The sequence below is a fragment of the Pongo pygmaeus genome, chromosome 2 (genome assembly GCF_028885625.2).
Source record: "Pongo pygmaeus isolate AG05252 chromosome 2, NHGRI_mPonPyg2-v2.0_pri, whole genome shotgun sequence".
Lineage (NCBI taxonomy): Eukaryota > Metazoa > Chordata > Mammalia > Primates > Hominidae > Pongo > Pongo pygmaeus.
Genome location: NC_085930.1, coordinates 116811383 through 116830291, shown reverse-complemented (window position 1 = coordinate 116830291; position 18909 = coordinate 116811383). Strand labels below are relative to the sequence as shown.

Genomic DNA, 18909 nt, shown 5'->3' with positions numbered 1-18909 from the left:
GCCAGGCATGGTGGGGCTCATGCCTGTAATCCCAGCACTTTGGGAGGCCGAGGGGGGTGGATCACTTGAGATCAGGAGTTTGAGACCAGCCTGGCCAACAGGGTGAAACCTTGTCTCTACTAAAAATACAAAAATTAGCCAGGTGTGATGGCAGGCACCTGTAATCTCAGATACTCGGGAGGCTGACGCAGGGGAATCGCCTGAACCCGGGAGGCAAAGGCTGCAGTGAGCCAATATCACGTCACTGCACTCCCCCAGCCTGGGCAATGGAGTGAGACTCAGTCTCAAAAAAAAAGATCTCTTATAAATTCCCCACTATATGAAATGAATAACAGCAGGACAAATCTGGCTAAAGCAAAGACAGGGGTCCCAGGCCTCAAGCCCATGGCCACCTCCCACACCCCCATTCCTGGGGAGATGATACAGCCTACAAGAGGTAGACTAGACAAGTTCTCTTGGCCCTTTCTGGCACTAAAATGCTATGGGTGAATGTCCCACAGTGTTGCCACATGTGCTTGGAAAGAAAAAGAAACTTCTATCTAAAGTGTGAGTGTGTGCGTATGTGTGTGTTAATGATAAAATAAAAATATTTTTAAAGTTAAAGACTATAACCAGATGGCGAAGCTTAAAAAAGAATCTCATGAAAATAGCAGTCCTTTAAAAGAAGCACAACCAAACTATCAGCAACAGCTCATGTCTCCCTTGGGATCTCCCCAGCCAAGGGACTGTGTTGTGTGTCCCACAACACAGCCGTCAGCCCTCTGGGCTAGAGTGAAAATGAACTGAGAGAAATAGACCAAAGCTGCCTATGCCAGAAGGAGGAAACTCCGCAGGTCTCCTGGGAGTGTTGCCCAGCAACAGTTGTCTTTCCTAAGTCCCTTCCTTGGGTCCCAGGGCTCCATCCTCCTGCCAGGATCTGTCTAGAAACACAGAATCCTTTCCGTTTAGACCTCCTGCAGCTACTAGGTGCCAGGAAAGATAAAAATGATACTATTTCCCTGCTGCTTCATTCATTTGAATAATCAGATCATTTGAATATTCAAATGGTCTGCATTCAAGTGGCTTAATTCTAGTTTCACATGAGCTCAACAGAGTCCCAGAACTCGGCTGGAAGGGCAGCTTGGAGGGTGGAAAACTGGGAGAAGACTCACTGGCTTGGATACAGAGTCGCATGAGGGCATGAAGGGGATACGGTCCTATAGTCTCAACACTTGCACCAATAGAGATGAGCCATTGGACTAACTTGGGCACTTGTTCCATCTTCTCATAAAGTCCAATGAAAACGTATTTCTGAGGAAAAAAACACACAGGACAAATTATGGAAGTCACTAATTAATATGAAGCTTCAAACTCCTTTACCCATAAAGTATGGAATCGGTAAAACTTGGATTAGCTGTGGTCCAAGCCTAGGATTATTATAAATAACAAATTTATAATAATATAAAGGCAGCTGAAAGAGAAAGTACCAGACACAAGGAAGTGTATGTTTCAAGAAATCGCCTTACGAGACCAGGCACAGTGGCTCACGCCTATAATCCCAGCACTTTGGGAGGCCAAGGTGGCTGATCACCTGAGGTCAGGAGTTCAAGACCAGCCTGGCCAACGTGGCGAAATCCCATCTTTACCAAAAAATACAAAAATTAGCCGGGCATTGTGGTAGGCACCTGTAATCCCAGCTACTCGGGAGGCTGAGGCAGGGAGAATTGCTTGAACCTGGGAGGCGGAGGTTGCAGTGAACTATCGTGCCACTGCACTCCAGCCTGGAAGAAAGGGCAAGACTCAGTCTCAAAAAATAAAATAAAATAATATATATATATATATCACCTTACCTCAAAGAGACTTTTCAGTGATAACTCTGGGACATGAATATTTCTTGGTAATCGGTCTTTTTTTGCTGACAGAAGTAGAAATGACTGGTGGGAGAAGACAAAAAGAAAAGGCTGGAATAATAATGTTCTCCACATAGGTTATTAAAGCAAAAAAGTTATTTTAAGCTTTAAAACAAGCAAATAAAAAAAACCACTCTCTAGCCTTGTCTTTTTTTAAAGTGCTTGCCAAGTTTTTCAGCTATTTGCTGTGACAATTAAAGTCTCTATCTAGCCAACTTCCTGTTCCTGCTAAGGACTAAGGCCCCTCCACACTTCCTCAAAGCCTGCTGAGGACAGGAGCAGATGATGTCATGTAGCATTTCACAGTATAGTTGCAATGAGATTAAAAAAAAAAAAAAAGAGTAATTCCCTGCCAAGTTCTTAAGGCTTAACAAGTGGAAGACTCAAATTCTTTAGAAATATCCCATTCCAATCAATTATTCAACACATCAGCGTTTTAAAAGCCCCAAGTACTTAGAGCCCATTAGACCCTGTCAAATGGTCTGCTGCAGCCAGCTCCTATCAGCTACTGAGTGACGATGCACATCTACTCCTAACTCCAAGTCTTGTATGTCATATTAGTAGCTGGAAATTGGCCATGGTGAGAGTATTTACACTACCAAAGTTAGCAAATGCTACAAATCAGGACCTTTTCTTTTCAGAAACCCAGATGTTAAACTACTGACCCTATCTAAAGTTGCTGAAGAGACTAAATCCCAGAGAAGTTAAGCCAGTTTTCACAGGTCTCACAGCACATCCTGAGAAGCCCCTACTGAGATCATTCAGGTATGCTAACAGGTCTAAGAATTCCCAGCTCTGTTATGACCATGACTGGAGACCCAGTCTCAGCTCCAGCCTCTCTCATGTATGGCTTTTGCCAGTGGACTTAGGACCACAGGAACTGAGCCCATGGCCACATCTCACTTCTAGTTTCTTTCAGATTGATACCCATTCTTTTTTTTTTTTTTTTGAGACGGAGTCTCACTCTTGTTGCCCAGGCTAGAGTGCAGTGGTGCAATCTCAGCTCACTGCAACCTCTATGATGCCCATTCTTAACTTTTTGCCCTAAACAAGCCTCGCTGCCCACACTCAACCCCACATGATAAGTTCAGCATTCTAATGGTCAGATTGCTGGCCTTTTAAAAGATGCTTCTGTCTGCAGTATTTGGGAATTACCAGAGCCTCACTGCAGGTAGGATGTTGGACCTGCCACTTGGGCTGGATTCCTGGGCCCTCCCTTGACTGGCTGGGATAATAATCAATTAGGAGTTGCCTGTCTCCCATTCTCTCATTCTCTACCTAGGCCATGGAGCTCTATTCATGTCCACTCCACACTGGGAAGAGAGGACAAGGTTCTTTTCCTGAGTGCAGTAAATTAAACTATCTTCCTGCTAATGAGGCCTAAGGCCTCCTACTCACAGATCTACCCTAGCACTTGGAATCACAGAATTTCAAAACTTTTTAAAAAATGAAGCTGGAAGGATCCTTATAGATCTCTTAGGCCAGCTACCTTATCCCAAGAGAAAATATCTCAAATGTCTTTTAACGGGGCCCTGGATTTCTGACTACTGGTTCCCCAAGAGTTCAGTCTGCCTTCCTCATCCCTGCTGCCTGCCCTCCCAAGATTTTTTAATGTAGGGGTAAGCTTCAGGGAGCTCATGGCTGGAATCCAGGAGGTTTCCCATGAACCCCCTGAAACTATACACATAATTGTCAGTGCATGACAAGAGAGCCCCACAGATTTCATTAGATTTCCATTAGAATCCATTACGTTGCCCAAAATTTAAGAATTCTCTATTCTAAAGTCATCCAACCTGCTAGGATCAGGAGTCCTTAATAGGTTGCCCTTGTTTTTGGTGACTTTTCTGGACTGCCCAGCTTTAGAAAGCCCAGCAGGACTGTTCTAACCAAATTCGTAGCTTGGCCAGCCCATTCTCATGAGCACTTATAGCCTATCACCAATGACAACTACTATTCACTGGGCACTTAGAATATGCCAGGTATTATAAAACCCCTCTGCTCAATGCCTGGCACTGTAAGCCTTCCACAAACATTACCTGATAGGTGCTCTTGATCATTATTTCTGATTCTCACCAAAACTCTGAAGAAATAGGTTTATATAATGCAATTTACAGATGAGGAAATAAGACTCAAGGGAGAAGTAATTAGCCCAAAATAGTAAGTGGGGGATTCTGATTCAAGGACACATCTGTGTGACACTGAAGCCCAGACCTCCACAGTCTACCCACTCCTCCATTCCATGGATTCCTGGCCCTGGGTTCAGGTCCTACAACCTCACTTAGCCACTACCCAAATGTTAGCAGTCCCTCAAAACCACATGGGAACCCTTGTGAGCAGCCCAGATAGGTCATCCGGGCACACACTAGCTAAAGCAGTATAAAAAAGAATTGTGAAAATGAACACACAGCTTTGTTTTTCTCATTCCACATTACCATTAGCATCTGTACTTTACATTTCTTTGATGACAGTGGAAACACAGATCTAAGTGTTTTTCCCATTTTTAAAAATAAATGGAAATTGGCTAATTAATCTATCTCAAAGACTTTTCATCTTTAATGATATCCTAGTTAAAAATTTACCCTGGCATCAAGATCAACAAATAATAAATTACAATCCCTCAATGCCAATGGAAAGAAATCATTTCGTCAAGAATATACTCTCCCCATGAGAGCCATCTCCTTTTACTTACATGCCATAATCCTTTCTTTGCCAACTTTTCTATTACAGATTGCCACACTTCTGTTGGGAATCCAGTTGTGAAAATATGATCAAAGCAAGGCAAGAAACTTTGCAAAACAATGGAGTCACCTAAAAGAAAGTTTCATAATTTAGGGATTTTAACGTGGGGAAAGTCTACAGCATTTGGGAAAAGGTCCTGCAATTAAGTTCACACATAGACAAATGGTAAATTAAAGGTACCCTAAAGAAAGGCATTTTCAAAGTAGTATGAAGTCCTTTATAATTGGTTGAAGTGGCAATTATTTTCAGTTCGTCATAAAATCAATCCCCTAATAGTTAGGCAGCATAATTAACATTCGCTTTGCCTTTCTAGTTGCCAAGCCCAGTGATATGTGCTTATATTTAATCCCTCAAATAAACCACTAAGGAAGTGCCTATTATCTCCACTTATAGAGGAAGAAATGGAAGCTTAAGTTACAAAACTCACTTCCTTTAAGAAAAATGTGACAAATATTGTTACCCAAAACATTAGAAACTATGACAAATGAAGATAGGTTTCATGGCATATCATGCAGTTAGTTCATGACAAGAAACTAGACTGGAACCCAGATCTACCAACTCTTGTCATCAATACACATTCTTCTGGCGTGGTGACCCATCAACCTATTGCACCTTGTGATCCTCCAACCATAGTTCTCAAATTCATGAATGAGAATTTCCAGGGGGACAGGTCAAGAGTCAGAATAACTTGGCACCTCTTCCAAGGTTATTAATTTCAAAAAATAAGTAAATACCAAAACAAACACATACTATATGAAATGACACAAAGTGTCCCATAAATATATTTTCCAAAATTTAGAAACTGGGCCACGCCAATTTCTTTACCTTCCAAAAAGGAGTACTTTGGTAAAGTATTGGATGCATCGTCCTAAGAAGTCCTGTTAACTGCCCCCTTTCAGATTGGGGGCAGAATGAAAACCACCCAAGTTATCTTAAGGGGCAGTCATCAAGAAGCAGTTCTTTGGAATTCCCTTAACTCCGGCCTGGCTTCTGACAGAATAGTGACATTTAAAAGATGCAGAGGGCCGGGTGCAGTGGCTCACACCTGTAATCTGAGCACTTTGGGAGGCCAAGGCGGGCAGATCACCTGAGGTCAGGAATTTGAGACAACCCTGGCCAACAGGGTGAAAGCCTGTCTCTACTAAAAAAACAAAAATCAGCTGGAAGTGGTGGCAGTGCCTGTAATACCAGCTACTAGGGAGGCTGAGGTAGGAGAATCGCTTGAACCCAGGAGTTGGAGGTTGCAGTGAGCAGAGATCGTGCCATTGCACTTCAGCCTGGGCAAAAAGAGTGAAACTCCATCTCAAAAAAAATAAAAAAGATGCAGAGAAACCGGGGGCAGTGGCTCAAGCCTGTAATCCCAGCACTTTGGGAGGCCGAGGCACATGGATCACCTGAGGTCAGGAGTTCAAGGCCAGCCTGGCTAACATAGTGAAACTCCATCTCTACTAAAATACAAAAATTAGCCAGACGTGGTGGTGCGCACCTGTAGTCCCAGCTACTCAGGAGGCTGAGGCAGGAGAATCGCTTGAACCTGGGAGTCAGAGGTTGCAGTGAGCCTAGATTGTGCCACTGCACTCCAGCCTGGGCAACAGAGCAAGACACTGTCTCAAAAAAAAGATGCAGAGAAGTGCAGGCCAAGTCATTGGGTTAGAAAGAAAATGAAGCCAGCCCTGGCTACTGTTGGCAAAAGACTGCCTGAAGAGCTGTGACCCATCAGCACCTATCTGGAGACCTTCTACTTCCCTGTCTAGGGGACACGGCTGCACCTGCCTCTAACTCCTTCCCACTGCCTGCTACTACTGTAGTCCCCTCTCTGTACCGAACTTGTCAATATCTGTGAGATTCCACCTACAGACCACAGAAGTTGCTTTCCCACAACTGCAATGGGAACAGTTTGATTGATAACAGTCTATCCATTGTCAGCTGTGGTTTCCCCACATTTAAAAACCAAAGACCATTTTTCAGAAATTCTAACATGTGCCATTTTTCATATTCTAACATCTCTGAAATCAGGATGTCTTACAATCAATGTTGTCTTTCACTGGCAGAGCATAAATTAATAGCACATCTTAGTGCAACTTAAATTTGATCAAACACCATATTTAAAAACAACAGCCTAGGTATTGGCAGGAATTTAGACTGCACCATCACTGCCAAGGAGTGAAGTTTATTACACTGTGCTTTACCAGTTTCTGGTTTTGCCTGATCTGGGCCACTGACAAAGCTATGTCTTAGGCCAGGTCATTAGAGTAGTAACTTAATGCAGTGACACAAAAGCTTCCCCTCCCTGCTAGGCTGAACACTTGGGTCCTCTGCTGATTCTGCAGTGCCAGATAGTGAGCTTCACAACCCTGACATGGAGCACCCATTATCAGCTTTCACAGGACCCTCCATCGGCCCTTCCAGGTTATTTTCATAGCAAACAAATATTTTCTCAATAGACTGGAAAAATACATGTGAAAAACCACAGGAAAGTCCAGGCATGGTGGCTTACGCCTGTAATCTCAGCACTTTAGGAGGCCAAGGCAGGTGGATTGAGGTCAGGAGTTTAAGACCAGCCTGGCCAACATGGTGAAGCCCCATCTCTACTAAAAATACAAAAAGTTAGCTGGGCGGGGTGGTAGGCGCCTGTAATCCCAGCTACTCAGGAGGCTGAGGCAGGAGACCCTTTGAACCTGGGAGACAGAGGTTGCAGTGAGCAAAGATTGAGCCATTGCACTCCAGCCTGGGCAACAAGAGTGAAACTCCATCTCAAAAAAAAAAAAGAAAGAAAAAGAAAAATCACAGGAAAGAGCAAAAGTCACATCAGGCGAGTAGTATAAATACGGAAACCCCTATGAATAGCAACACAAAACACTTAAGAAGTCTGAAACCAGCCGGGCAGGGTGGCTCACACCTGTAATCCTTAGCACTTTGGGAGGCCAAGGCGGGTGGATCACGAGGTCAAGAGATTAAGACCATTCTGGCCAATATGGTGAAACCTCATCTCTACTAAAAATACAAAAAACTAGCCCGGTGTGGTGGCGTGTGCCTGTAATCCCAGCCGCTCGGGAGGCTGAGGCAGGAGGATCACTTGAACCTGGGAGGCAGAGCTTGCAGTGAGCCAAGATCGCATCACTGCACTCCAGCCTGGTGACAGAGTGAGACTCTGTCTCAAAAAAAAAAAAGTCTGAAACCAAACTCCCAAAGCTTTTAGTCATTTATGCAAAAAGGACTTCATTGTTTTCACAAAGGCAGAAGCCACCGTAGCATCCAAAATGCTTTCAAATGTGTGAACTAGGTTCATTAAACTGCATAAATCAGCCACAAAGAAACACCCAGAAATTATCTCCCCATGAGCCTGAGTCCCCAGGAGCTATTTGAATAAAATAGCAAGGACTTTACAAAAAGTCTCCCCAGTTCCAACTTACTGCTCATAGTGGTGAAGACTCCAACAAGGAAATCAGCAACCGGTGCCTGGTCTTGGCTTCTCTGCACAAGTCGCAGACCCTCAAAAAACATGCGAGCGGCTTCATAAGGCTGGTGCAACCTCAGCAAGGAATAACCAGCTCGGTAGTATCCCTGGAACAGGATAAAAAGCAAAACTGTCATGTACCACATCTCCTTTAACCTGCTGGTGAAAGAAAAAGCAAAATTGGCAACATGGGAAATCCAACTCTAAAAGTCTGACTTCTGGCTGGGCACAGTGGCTCATGCCTGTAATCCTAACATACCGAGAGATCAAGGCAGGAGGATCGCTTGAGCTCAGGAGTTGGAGGCCAGCCTAGGCAACATAGTGAGACCTTGTATCTACTAAAAAAAAATAAAAATTAGCTGGGTATAGTGGCACGTACCTTGTAGTCCCAGCTACTCAGGAGGCTGAGGTGAGAGGATTACTTGAGCCCAGGAGATAGAGGCTACAGTGAGCTACAGTCATGCTACTGCTCTCCAGCCTGGGAAACAGACTTATAACCTGTCTTACTTCTATGTAAACAGGGATTTCTAATCAACACTGGATACAGGGTTTCCACATTATATTCTGTGCCACATTGCTCCTGTCATTTAACTGCCAAGAAAAGAATCACTTTCAAATCCATGACTTACATAGCCTCTAACATATGACACAGAGAGAAGGAAGCAAGTCTGCTTTCAATTACATCTCTAGTTGGTTGGTTTGTTATTGACTGATTGATTGATTGAGACAGGATCTTGCCCTATCACCCAGGCTGGAGTGTAGTGGCATGATCCTGGCTCACTGCTACCGTCTAACTCCTGGGCTAAAACTAACCTTTCATCATAGCCTCCCAAGTAGCTGGGACTACAGGTGTGCACCACCATGCCCAGATAATTTTTCCATTTTTTGTAGAGACGAAGTCTTGCTATATTGCCCAAACTGGTCTTGAACCCCTGGCCTTAAGCATCTTCCTGCCTCGGCCTCCCAAACTGCTGGGATTATGAAGCCGGGGTGCAGTTCAAGTGAGCCACTACACCTGGCCTTATTTATTTATTCACACTTCAAGTCACAGCTTGGGCCAGAACAGAAGAATGAAAATAATCCTTTGATTAGTGTTCGGGAAAAGAATTGAGACTGACATGAAAACAAAGGTGTTTTTCCTGCCCCTTACAAAGTAAACACAATTTCCACTGGGTACGTAAGAAAACAAATTGTAATGACAAACATTGAGATTTACTGAGTTCTACATTATAAGCAATATTCACGAGAAGCCAAAGAAATATTTGATTTCTACAGAAAGAAGAAAATTACAATGATCAATAGAAGAAAATGGTCCAGTTTTGCCTATATACAAATAATATGACTCTTGAATGGGAATAAAATGATACTGCCTACCCCACGTTGATCACCTGAATCAGCATCAGGGATCTACCAAAACAATTTTCTGTCTAAGATAACAGAAAGCCAGGTGTAGTGACTCAAGCCTGTAATTCCAGCACTTTGGGAGGCCAAGGCAGGAGGATTGCTTGAGCCTAGGAGTTCAAGACCAGCCTGGGCAACATAGTGAGACCCTGTCTCTACAAAAAAAATTTGTTTTCATTAGCTGGGCACGGTGGTGCAAGCCTGTAGTCACAGCTATTCCAGAGGCTGAGGGAGGAGGATCACATGAGCCCACGAGGTGAGGCTCCAGCCTGGGGGACAAAGCAAGACCCTGTCTCAAAAAAAAAAAAAGAAGATAACAGGTGTTCACCAACTGGGTTCATAAAAAAGGAAGTACTTTAAAATTCCACATAACACCAAATTTCTGACTATTTAATGATTTGTTTTAACTTTCATTTTGAAAGTCTAAAGACCTCAGATAACAATCAAAGTGAGGAGGAAAAAAAAGTTGTGTTTTGTTTTTTCTAAGTAGGCAAGCTAATAATCTCCCATTTCTTTGCCTTCCTCAGATTCAAGGTTTTTTTTGTTTTGTTTTTTGTTTTTTTGAGGAAGATGAAGGGGATCAGAATATACCACCCAAAAATACGCCACTTTGGCATAAGGATTATTTCGAGCTGAAGGTATCTGAGATTCAACAGGTGCAAAAAGAAGCCTCCCCTGAGCTTCACTTAACTGACTAAAAAGCAGAAACTCTAAAGAAATGAGGACTGCCATAAATCTTCTCTCCCAGGGAAGTTTTATGGCCATGAAGAAGAGAGAAATTGAGCACCAAGACTGGCCCGAACAAACCTTGCTAAGATAGCCCTTATCTTCCATGACGTTCCCACATATATACACCTTCCCACAGTTTGCAGCCCCTAGAGACCTAAAACTCTTTTCCTTTGTCTTGTCACATCCCCACAATTTATTATTCTTTAAAAATATCATAGAAGATCTCAGGCCTGGCCACATTTTTTGGAGCTTTACTTCTCTTCTAGAAAGATTCCTTTGACACATAAAAGTGAACATCAAATGAAATCTGCATGCTTTTCTCCTGTTAATCTGTCTCTTGTCAATCTGATTTGCAGGGCCTCAGCCACTGAACCAAAAGAAGGTAGAGGGAAAATTTTTTGCCTTCCCTGTAGAGGACAATTGCGGTGGGGAAGGGGAGAGAGGATGGAAAGAGACTCCCAGGAGCTCTGGGTAAGAACTGGGAAGTGGCCCTGGTTGCTGTGCTGTCAGGGGCTGCTGCAGGTTTGGCCAATCAAGGAAGAAGTTCCTTGATGTAAGAGCATCAAGTCCCTTGGGCCACAGTCACAGCCTCCACTTCCGGGATGTGGGCAAAACCCAAATATTAATACTGTCCCAGCGAGAGGATTGGGAATATCCTAAAATACCTTTGGGAAGAAATTTCCCAGGAATGTGCCCCCATTTTCAAAACTAGTCAATAAATTCTAAAGCAGAGGTATCCAATCTTTTGGCTTCCCTGGGCCATATTGGAAGAAGAATTGTCTTGGGCTACTTATAAGATCCACTAACACTAACAATAGCTGACAAGCTTTAAAAAAATAACCGCAAAAAGAAATCTCAATGTTTTAAGAAACTTTATGAATTTGTGTTGGGTCACATTCAAAGCTGTCCTGGGCCAGGGGTTGGACAAGCTTGTTCTAAAGTATTCATCCTCCAATAAGAAGTTTAAGAGTCAGTGTCTACTTATTATGTAAAATATCCAAATCCCTCTCTTAAAGTTAAAGTACTCTATAGATCAAACCTCCACCACTCCCTTCCCATTGTATTTTGTTTCTAGCAGTCACACATTATGTGTTGCTTCAGATGCTCCAGAGTGGCTATTGAATTTAAGGCCTCTGATTGTAATGCTCTTCTTCTCCCCAGATTGAATGCAAACTACTCAAGAGCTGGAATGAGTCTTCTGCTCCTTTTGTCTGCCTTGAGGCACCAGGAACAGTAAAGGTGCCATGAAGAGTGGCACTCAGGGCATTTTTGATGAAAAAACAATCAAATGATGTTTATTGACCTTTGTTAACAACCTTAAAGGGTCTTACTGGCCTCTCAAACTTCCATGATCCCTCCAAAGAGCTGGCTTCTACTATAAGAAATGCCTTCTGAAGAATCGGTTTTGTATCATCCACCCAGCTTGCATTTGAAGTAAAGCTTTGCTCAGATGAAACTTGCGAACAGCAAAGAACATGAACAGATTATGAGTTTGGGTGTGACTACATCAGAACAAAACAAGCTCTTCTGTGATCTCCATTGTGCTCCATCCACTAGGAGGCCAAGCTCTGCTGTTCCTACAAAGTGCATTTCAACACCAGGTGATCCTTGTTTTTACTCTTCTCCAGATAATGATCACATGCCCCATGGGCATCTGTCTGAAGATGCAAAGAGATCTAGAAGCACTCCTAGCATTTCCACTTTTAAAAGGAATGGAAAGAGGCAGGCTAAGAGGAAGGAGGCAGCAGCTGCCACCCCCAGTTGCCACTGCCCCACACCTTCCCTCATCCTTTCATACCTTCATCCACTACCCCAATACTCTCAAGTCATCTCCCCACACCTTCACCTTCCCACTCCATACCTTCACGTAGGTTGGATCCCATTGGAGACATTCCTTGGCAGCAACAAACGCCTCATTCCACTTTCCAAGACTGAAAAATGCATTTGATTTGTTGCACAGCAGCACAGCCAAGTCCCTCGGGGGAACCCTGTAAGAACAAACCGGTGGTCTGTCATGGTTCTGCAAATACAGAAAACGGTCTGTGAACTCCCCCCATTCGGTGCTGGGTGCTGCCATCAGGAAGGGGGTTTCGGTAGGAAATGACTCATTCATGCTTATCAGATCAGTCTCCCAGACCCCAAAAAAGCCTGGAACATTTACAATATATAAATCTGTCCTTCCTCACGCCCAAATACTCTGCTCCCGTCTTTTAATGACAATTGTTCTCAACACGTTGGTTCCATCTCTCACTGATCTCCACACGTAATCATTTCATCTCCATTGCCAGCCCTCAGAAGAATGGGCTTCAGGTAAGAGGCCTGTGCAGACCCTGGGAGCAGGGCCTATAAGGCAGGGAATTCCATAATCTTGGTACCCACAGTGTAGACCAAAGGGGATGCAAGAACTCTGGGTGAGCACGGCCCTGGCCCCACAGACTCCTGCCTGCGAGGAGATGCACAGCTGCAAGACGGCCAAAGGAGGGCCCTTTAAAGTGTAGCAGGGCAGGGATGGCTCTGGCCTTGGTCTAGAGGTAATATAGCTGCAATTTAATGCTGAAACCAGGCCAGAAGAAAAAGGAAAATTCAAAGCAAACCACGGTATGTCAAGAGAAGCCCAGCTACCAATGGAATGTAAGACACACAAATAAAAAAAGCAAGCCTTATGACTTCTTTTTTATTTAATATCTTTGAGACAGAGTCTCACTCTGTCGCCCAGGCTGGAATGCAGTGGTGCAATCTCAGTTCACTGCAACCTCCGCCTCCTGGGTTCAAGCAATTCTGCCTCAGCTTCCCGAGTAGCTGGGATTACAGGCGCACACCACCACACCCAGCTAATTTTTGTATTTCTAGTAGAGATGGGGTTTCACCATGTTGGCCAGGATGGTCTCGAACTCCTGACCTCGTGATCCGCCTGCCTCAGCTTCCCAAAGTGCTGGGATTACACAATTAAGATATTAAATAGGCCAGGCACAGTGGCTCATGCCTGTAATCCCAGCACTTTGGGAGGCCGAGGCCAAGGCGAGGAGTTCAAGACCATCCTGGCCAACATGGTGAAACCCCATCTCTACTAAAATACAAAAAAATTGCATGGTGGGGCACACGTGTAGTCCCAGCTACTCGGGAGGCTGAGGCAAGAGAATCGTTTGAACCCAGGAGGCAGAGGTTTCAGTGAGCCAAGATCGTACCACTGCACTCCAGCCTGGCAACACAGCAAGACTCCATCTCAAAACAAGAAAAAAAAACTTAATCATAAAAATAATACAAATCACTGTAGAATAATACAAAAATCACTGTAGATAATGCAGATAAGCACAAAAATATTAATAAACAAAGGAAAAATCACCTCCATTACTGTCCCCACCCTCAATGTTTTGTGTCTGGCTTCTTTCATGGCCCAACATTCCCTCTAGGTGAAGGGATGAGGCCCCAGAAGCACACAGGAGGCAGTGGGGTCAGGCAGTGAGGGATCAGCAAGGGAGCAGTGACCACAAGTGTAAGAGATGCCATGGTGTCCATCCCAGACACTCTGGCCAGGTGCAGCCATTCCCAGCTGCAATGTCTGTTGGCTGCAGCTAGAGGTTCTCAGCACCCTGTTCTCCAGAGATTTATCCTCAGCCTAATGAGAGCCATCCTCTCCCCGGGAAGTTACACCCACACTAGGGACTGAACTTCCCCCATCCCCAACTGCCAAAGAAAAAAAAATCTCTGGGTAGGCTGGGCACAGTGGCTCATGCTTGTAATCCCAGCACTTTGGGAGGCCGAGATGGGCGGATCACGAGGTCAGGAGATCGAGACCATCCTGGCTAATACGGTGAAACCCTGTCTCTACTAAAAATACAAAAAATTAGCCAGGCATAGTGGCAGGTGCCTGTAGTCCCAGCTACTCAGGAGGCTGAGGCAGGAGAATGGTGTGAACCCGGGAAGTGGCGGAGCTTGCAGTGAGCCAAGATCGCGCCACTGCACTCCAGCCTGGAGACAGAACGAGACTCCGTCTCAAAAAAAAAAAAAAAAAAATCCCTGGGTTGAAGCCCTAACCCTCAATATGACAATATTTGAACATGGAGCCATTGGGAGGTAATTATGTTTAGCTGAGGTCATGAGGGTGGAGTCCTCATGATGGAATAAGAAGAGACACTGGAGAGCTTGCTCTCTCCTCTTTGCACGTAACACAGTGAGAAGGCAACCATCTACAAGCCAGGAAGACAGCCCTCACAGGGGGCCGCTTGATCTTGGACTTCCCAGCCTGTAGAACTTTGAAAAATAAATTTCTGTTGTTTAAGCCACCCAGTCTGTGCTGTTTTGTTATGGTAGCACAAGCTGACTAATATAGCCCCACTCCCTAGGATGACTGCCGGGAGCCAGACAGCCTAAAACCAGTGACTGACTGATATGAGAATCAAAAGGTTAACCTCCTTGCCTCAAGGTGGAACCAGCTCTCCAGTATGATTCATGCTCCAGAGCTGCCTATGGGATCAGGTGAACCTTGCTTGGTTTAGACACCATCCCTGCTTAGAGCCTTCCTTGTGCCATCCTGCCTCCTTCAGTCCCCTTTCTCCTACAAGTACGCTGTAAATCACATGCACCTGAGTCTCAGTGTTAGCTAGCTGAGGCAGGAAGGCCAGCAGCAGGTGATGGGCAAGGGGAACAGTGTCAGGAAGGTCCCATAAAAGGCAACATGAGGGTCCAGGCAGAAGTCCCAGTAGGGGTCACACAGTAAGTGGTGGAGCTGAGCTTTGATCACACATAGTGTGGGGTCAGTCTACAACCATAACCACTATACAATACTACCTCTTTCTAAGAAAGCTGAATGTTTGCCTTGATCAAGGATCTCTAAACCCAACTCTGACACAATTCTGGTATGTACCAGGACAAGGCAGAACTGCAGAAACTACAGACACAAGCTAATTACACTCAACTCAAGCTCAACTAGAGTGTAGACATCAAGGAGATGGGAGGGGGAGGTGGAGCTGTGTTTCAGTAATTTAATTTGGTGCCATTTCCTAGCACAAGTTTAGGTTGTGTGCACCCTGCAGATGCCATCATCTGCTCGCTCTACTGCAGCTGTTCCAAAAGGATGATCTGGGAACTTCTGGGGACCCTCAAGGCCACTGCAGGTGATCCACAAGGTGAAAATACTTTCACGGTTATGGTAAACTGAATAATGGCCCCCAAATACTGTTCTTTTTATGGAAAAAACAAACTTCTGTGATTAACAAATGATGTAGCAGATGTGATCAATTTAAGGACTTTAGGAATAGGAGATCATCCTGAATTATGATAAAATCACAAGGGTCCCTATGAACGACAGAGACAGAGGGAGACAGAAGCACAGCTGAGGAGAAGGCGAGGTGATGACAGAAGCAGAGATTGGAATGATAAGCTTTGAAGATAAAGGAAGGAGCCACAAGCCAAAGAATACACACCGCCACTCAAAGCTGAGAAAGGCAAGGAAGTGCCTTCTCCCCCTCAGAGCCTCCACAAAGAACCAGCCCTGCTAACAACCTTGATTTTAGCCCCATTAGACTCATTTAGAACTTCTGATCTTCAGAATTGCAAGAGAATAAATTTGTATTGCTTTAAGCCCTAAACTGGTGGTAACTTGTGACAGCAGCAACAGGAAACTAATACAATAAGTAAGACATAATGTGCCTTGTTCATACTCATTCCCTCACATTCACACAGGGAGTTTTCCAGAAGCTATATGACATGTGATATTGCAACAGACTGAATACAGATGTAAGAAGCCAGCTGTCTTCTATGGAGACAAGACATTAAGAAGGAGATTAACAAAAATGTGCAAGTTTTTGTTTTGGAAAATATACTTTAAAAATACAACATGTAATAGATTTACTGATATATTTATTTATTTATTTTTGAGACAGAGTTTCACTCTTGTCTCTGAGGCCGGAGTTCAATGGCACGATCTTGGCTCGCTGTAACATCTGCCTCCCAAGATCAAGCGATTCTCCTGCCTCAGCCTCCCGAGTAGCTGGAATTACAGGCATGCGCCACTACGCCCGGCTAATTTTGTATTTTTAGTAGAGATGGGGTTTCACCATGTTGGCCAGGCTGGTCTTGAACTCCTGAAGTCAGGTGATCTGACCGCCTCGGCCTCCCAAAGTGCTGAGATTACAGGTGTGAGCCACTGTACCCAGCAAATTTATTGTTTTTTGTTTTTTTTTTGTTTTGTTTTGTTTCCTTTTATGAGATAGAGTCTCGCTCTGTCACCCGGGCTGGAGTGCAGTGGCGTAATCTCAGCTCACTGCAAGCTCCGCCTCCCGGGTTCACGCCATTCTCCTGCCTCACCCTCCTGAGTAGCTGGGACTACAGGTGCCCACCACCACACCTGGCTAATTTTTTGTATTTTTAATAGAGATGGGGTTTCACCCTGTTAGCCAGAATGGTCTCGATCTCCTGACCTCGTGATCCGCCCACCTCGGCCTCCCAAAGTGCTGGGATTACAGGCATGAGCCACCGCACCCGGCCAATATTTTTAAATAAATACATACTTTATTTTTTTATCAGTTTTAAGTTCTAACATACATTATTGATAGCTACAGCCTACATAAACAGAAGAGGCTCTTTAGTGTCCTCAGCAATGTTTAAGCATGTTGTGATACTACGATGTTTGAGAACAGGTCTGTAAGAAGCTGAAGGGGCAAGGAAAGAGAAAGTGAACCTTAGTGCCCGGCGGAGTGTGCGCTGTGGCCAGGGAGTAAATGGCATAGATAATAAAGAAGATGAAATGAATGACGACGAAGAGGTTTGTTCGAAGACTTCAGCCATCCCATTAAATCTGACCCTAGCCAGCCAGAAGAGGAAGTTTTGTTATGTTTATCAACAGTCCTCTGTGTTTCACTTTCTATTTCCCTTCTTACACAATCCCCGTTCACTTTCTAAGCCAACAATGCAGAGAAGATAAATAGGAAGTGAGGGAGAAAGAAAACAGAAACAGGGTAGAATGATAAGAAATGAAAAGAAATCATAAGGAACAGAGTCCCATGTACTGAAAAAGAAAAGATGAGGTGAAAATGCAAACACTTACCCCCACTGGTATAACTGCAGGAGAATCTGGATGGCTTCATCGTACTTTCTGATGGCCAAAGAGAAGTTCCCATTCTTAAGAACCTGGTTGCCGGATTCTTTCAGCAGCTCAGCATAAGCTGTCAGGTCCATCCTGTGAGGAGACGGGAGAGGCTTGCTGCCAGACCCGTGCAGGGCATGTTCACCTTCCTGTCTGCATTGCTGAAATCTGGAGAAGGAGTTTGTTCACTATGGCCCCACCCACCTTCAAAGGGCACATCTTGGCAACACCTCTCACCACCAGGAAACCAGGCAGTGTCTGACAAGACCATTTCTTTGTCAGTTCTTTTCTGTTCTCAAGGGTAGCCAGACCAATTCCATTTATTCAGCATTAATGATCTGGAGGAGGCTGCTTCCATGCATGAGACAACATAAACCTGGTAGGTAGTGAGCGCTATCCCTGTAACTGGCATTATTATTAATCTCATTTACCCATCACCACAGCCCACAGGAAGGCATTGTCCCCACTGTTCAGATGAGGAAACTGAGGCTCAGAGGTTCAAGTCACTTGCCTAAAAATCTGCTAATGACATTTCCCATTTCTGACCCCAGATCTGACCAATTCCTAGTTTCTGCTCTTGACCACTGTACCACATCACGTATTGGTAAAAACTCAGCTGATAGTACTTCCACTCTCTTAGAAGATGGAACAGGGAGGGGAGGTGAAGGCCTCAGTATACAAGTGGCTTGGACACAGAGACATAACCACTGTCTCTCCTGTCCCCCTCCTTTCTTAAAACACTATAAAATAAGCCTTGAAATATTTGTCCCTGAGACAGCCATTGTCTGCCTACTTGTCTGTGTCCCCCAAGGGTATTTGCCTCTTTCAGGTCAAACCCCTATTTTGCTCATTTTTGTAGCCGTATGGCCTCGAACATAAGGGGTACTTACATATCTGTGGTGTAACAATTTGAATGCCAGACCCAGAGAAGACGCACATTACTGATTTTCTCCAGTGTGGCCTGGGTGGTTGGAAAGAACTGCCTGGCAGCCCTGACCACATGGTGGGCCTTGGTAAGTGTGCTGAACAAAGGCAGGAGAGGAGAGCACCCAGGAAGATCTTAAGAAGCAGCTGCCAAGGAGACAGGGAAAAGGTGGGGGTCAGAGGAGAGGTCCTTTAGTATTGCTTCCTCTCAAGATGGCAGAGGGAAAGGCAAATTGGTAGGGTAGGGTAGATCTTAAATATGTGGACAGTTTCAGGTGTTCACAGATAACATGTACCTGTGGGGTCATAAAATTTCTTAGGTGTCTTGATAACCAACACAATTCTTGGATAGACAGTAATTATTAATTTTATCATTTTAAATCTGGGTAAGGGGTCAGAGGGGGAAACAGACCCAAGCACACATAAGTGGTGATTTATTTTAAACAATTTGACTTCTTGGGAATGGGGTTTTTGAACTGTACTCCACTTCTTAGGCAGAGCTTTAACAGAATGAGACACATGACTTTTAAGTCAGAATACAGAACTCTACCTATGCTTTTCATGTAGTAATCTCTAAATTACATGACTACTATTTACACAGAGATGACTAAGAAGAACATGAAAAAAATGTAAAGAACTATGTACTAGGGAATAAAGTATGCTTTTCTTTCAAATATTGTCGGCCA

At 44.4% G+C, this 18909-nt stretch overlaps 1 protein-coding gene across 6 annotated transcripts in view; it reads right to left on the bottom strand.

Moving 5' to 3' along the window:
* Nucleotides 1-18909, bottom strand: part of TRANK1 (tetratricopeptide repeat and ankyrin repeat containing 1) — a 117097-nt gene that overhangs the window by 63511 nt on the left and 34677 nt on the right. For 4 of the 6 annotated variants that reach the window (XM_063662030.1, XM_054482114.2, XM_063662031.1 and 1 more), the window contains 6 exons: nt 17261-17392; nt 12077-12203; nt 8042-8192; nt 4579-4697; nt 1830-1913; nt 1152-1290 (listed from right to left, as the gene is read on the bottom strand). In XM_063662030.1, the coding sequence (XP_063518100.1) occupies nt 1152-1290; nt 1830-1913; nt 4579-4697; nt 8042-8192; nt 12077-12203; nt 17261-17392 (752 nt within the window). Of the gene's footprint in view, nt 1-1151; nt 1291-1829; nt 1914-4578; nt 4698-8041; nt 8193-12076; nt 12204-17260; nt 17468-18909 lie in introns of all 6 variants that reach the window. The other 2 variants (XM_063662029.1, XM_063662033.1) reach the window with 1 other exon arrangement.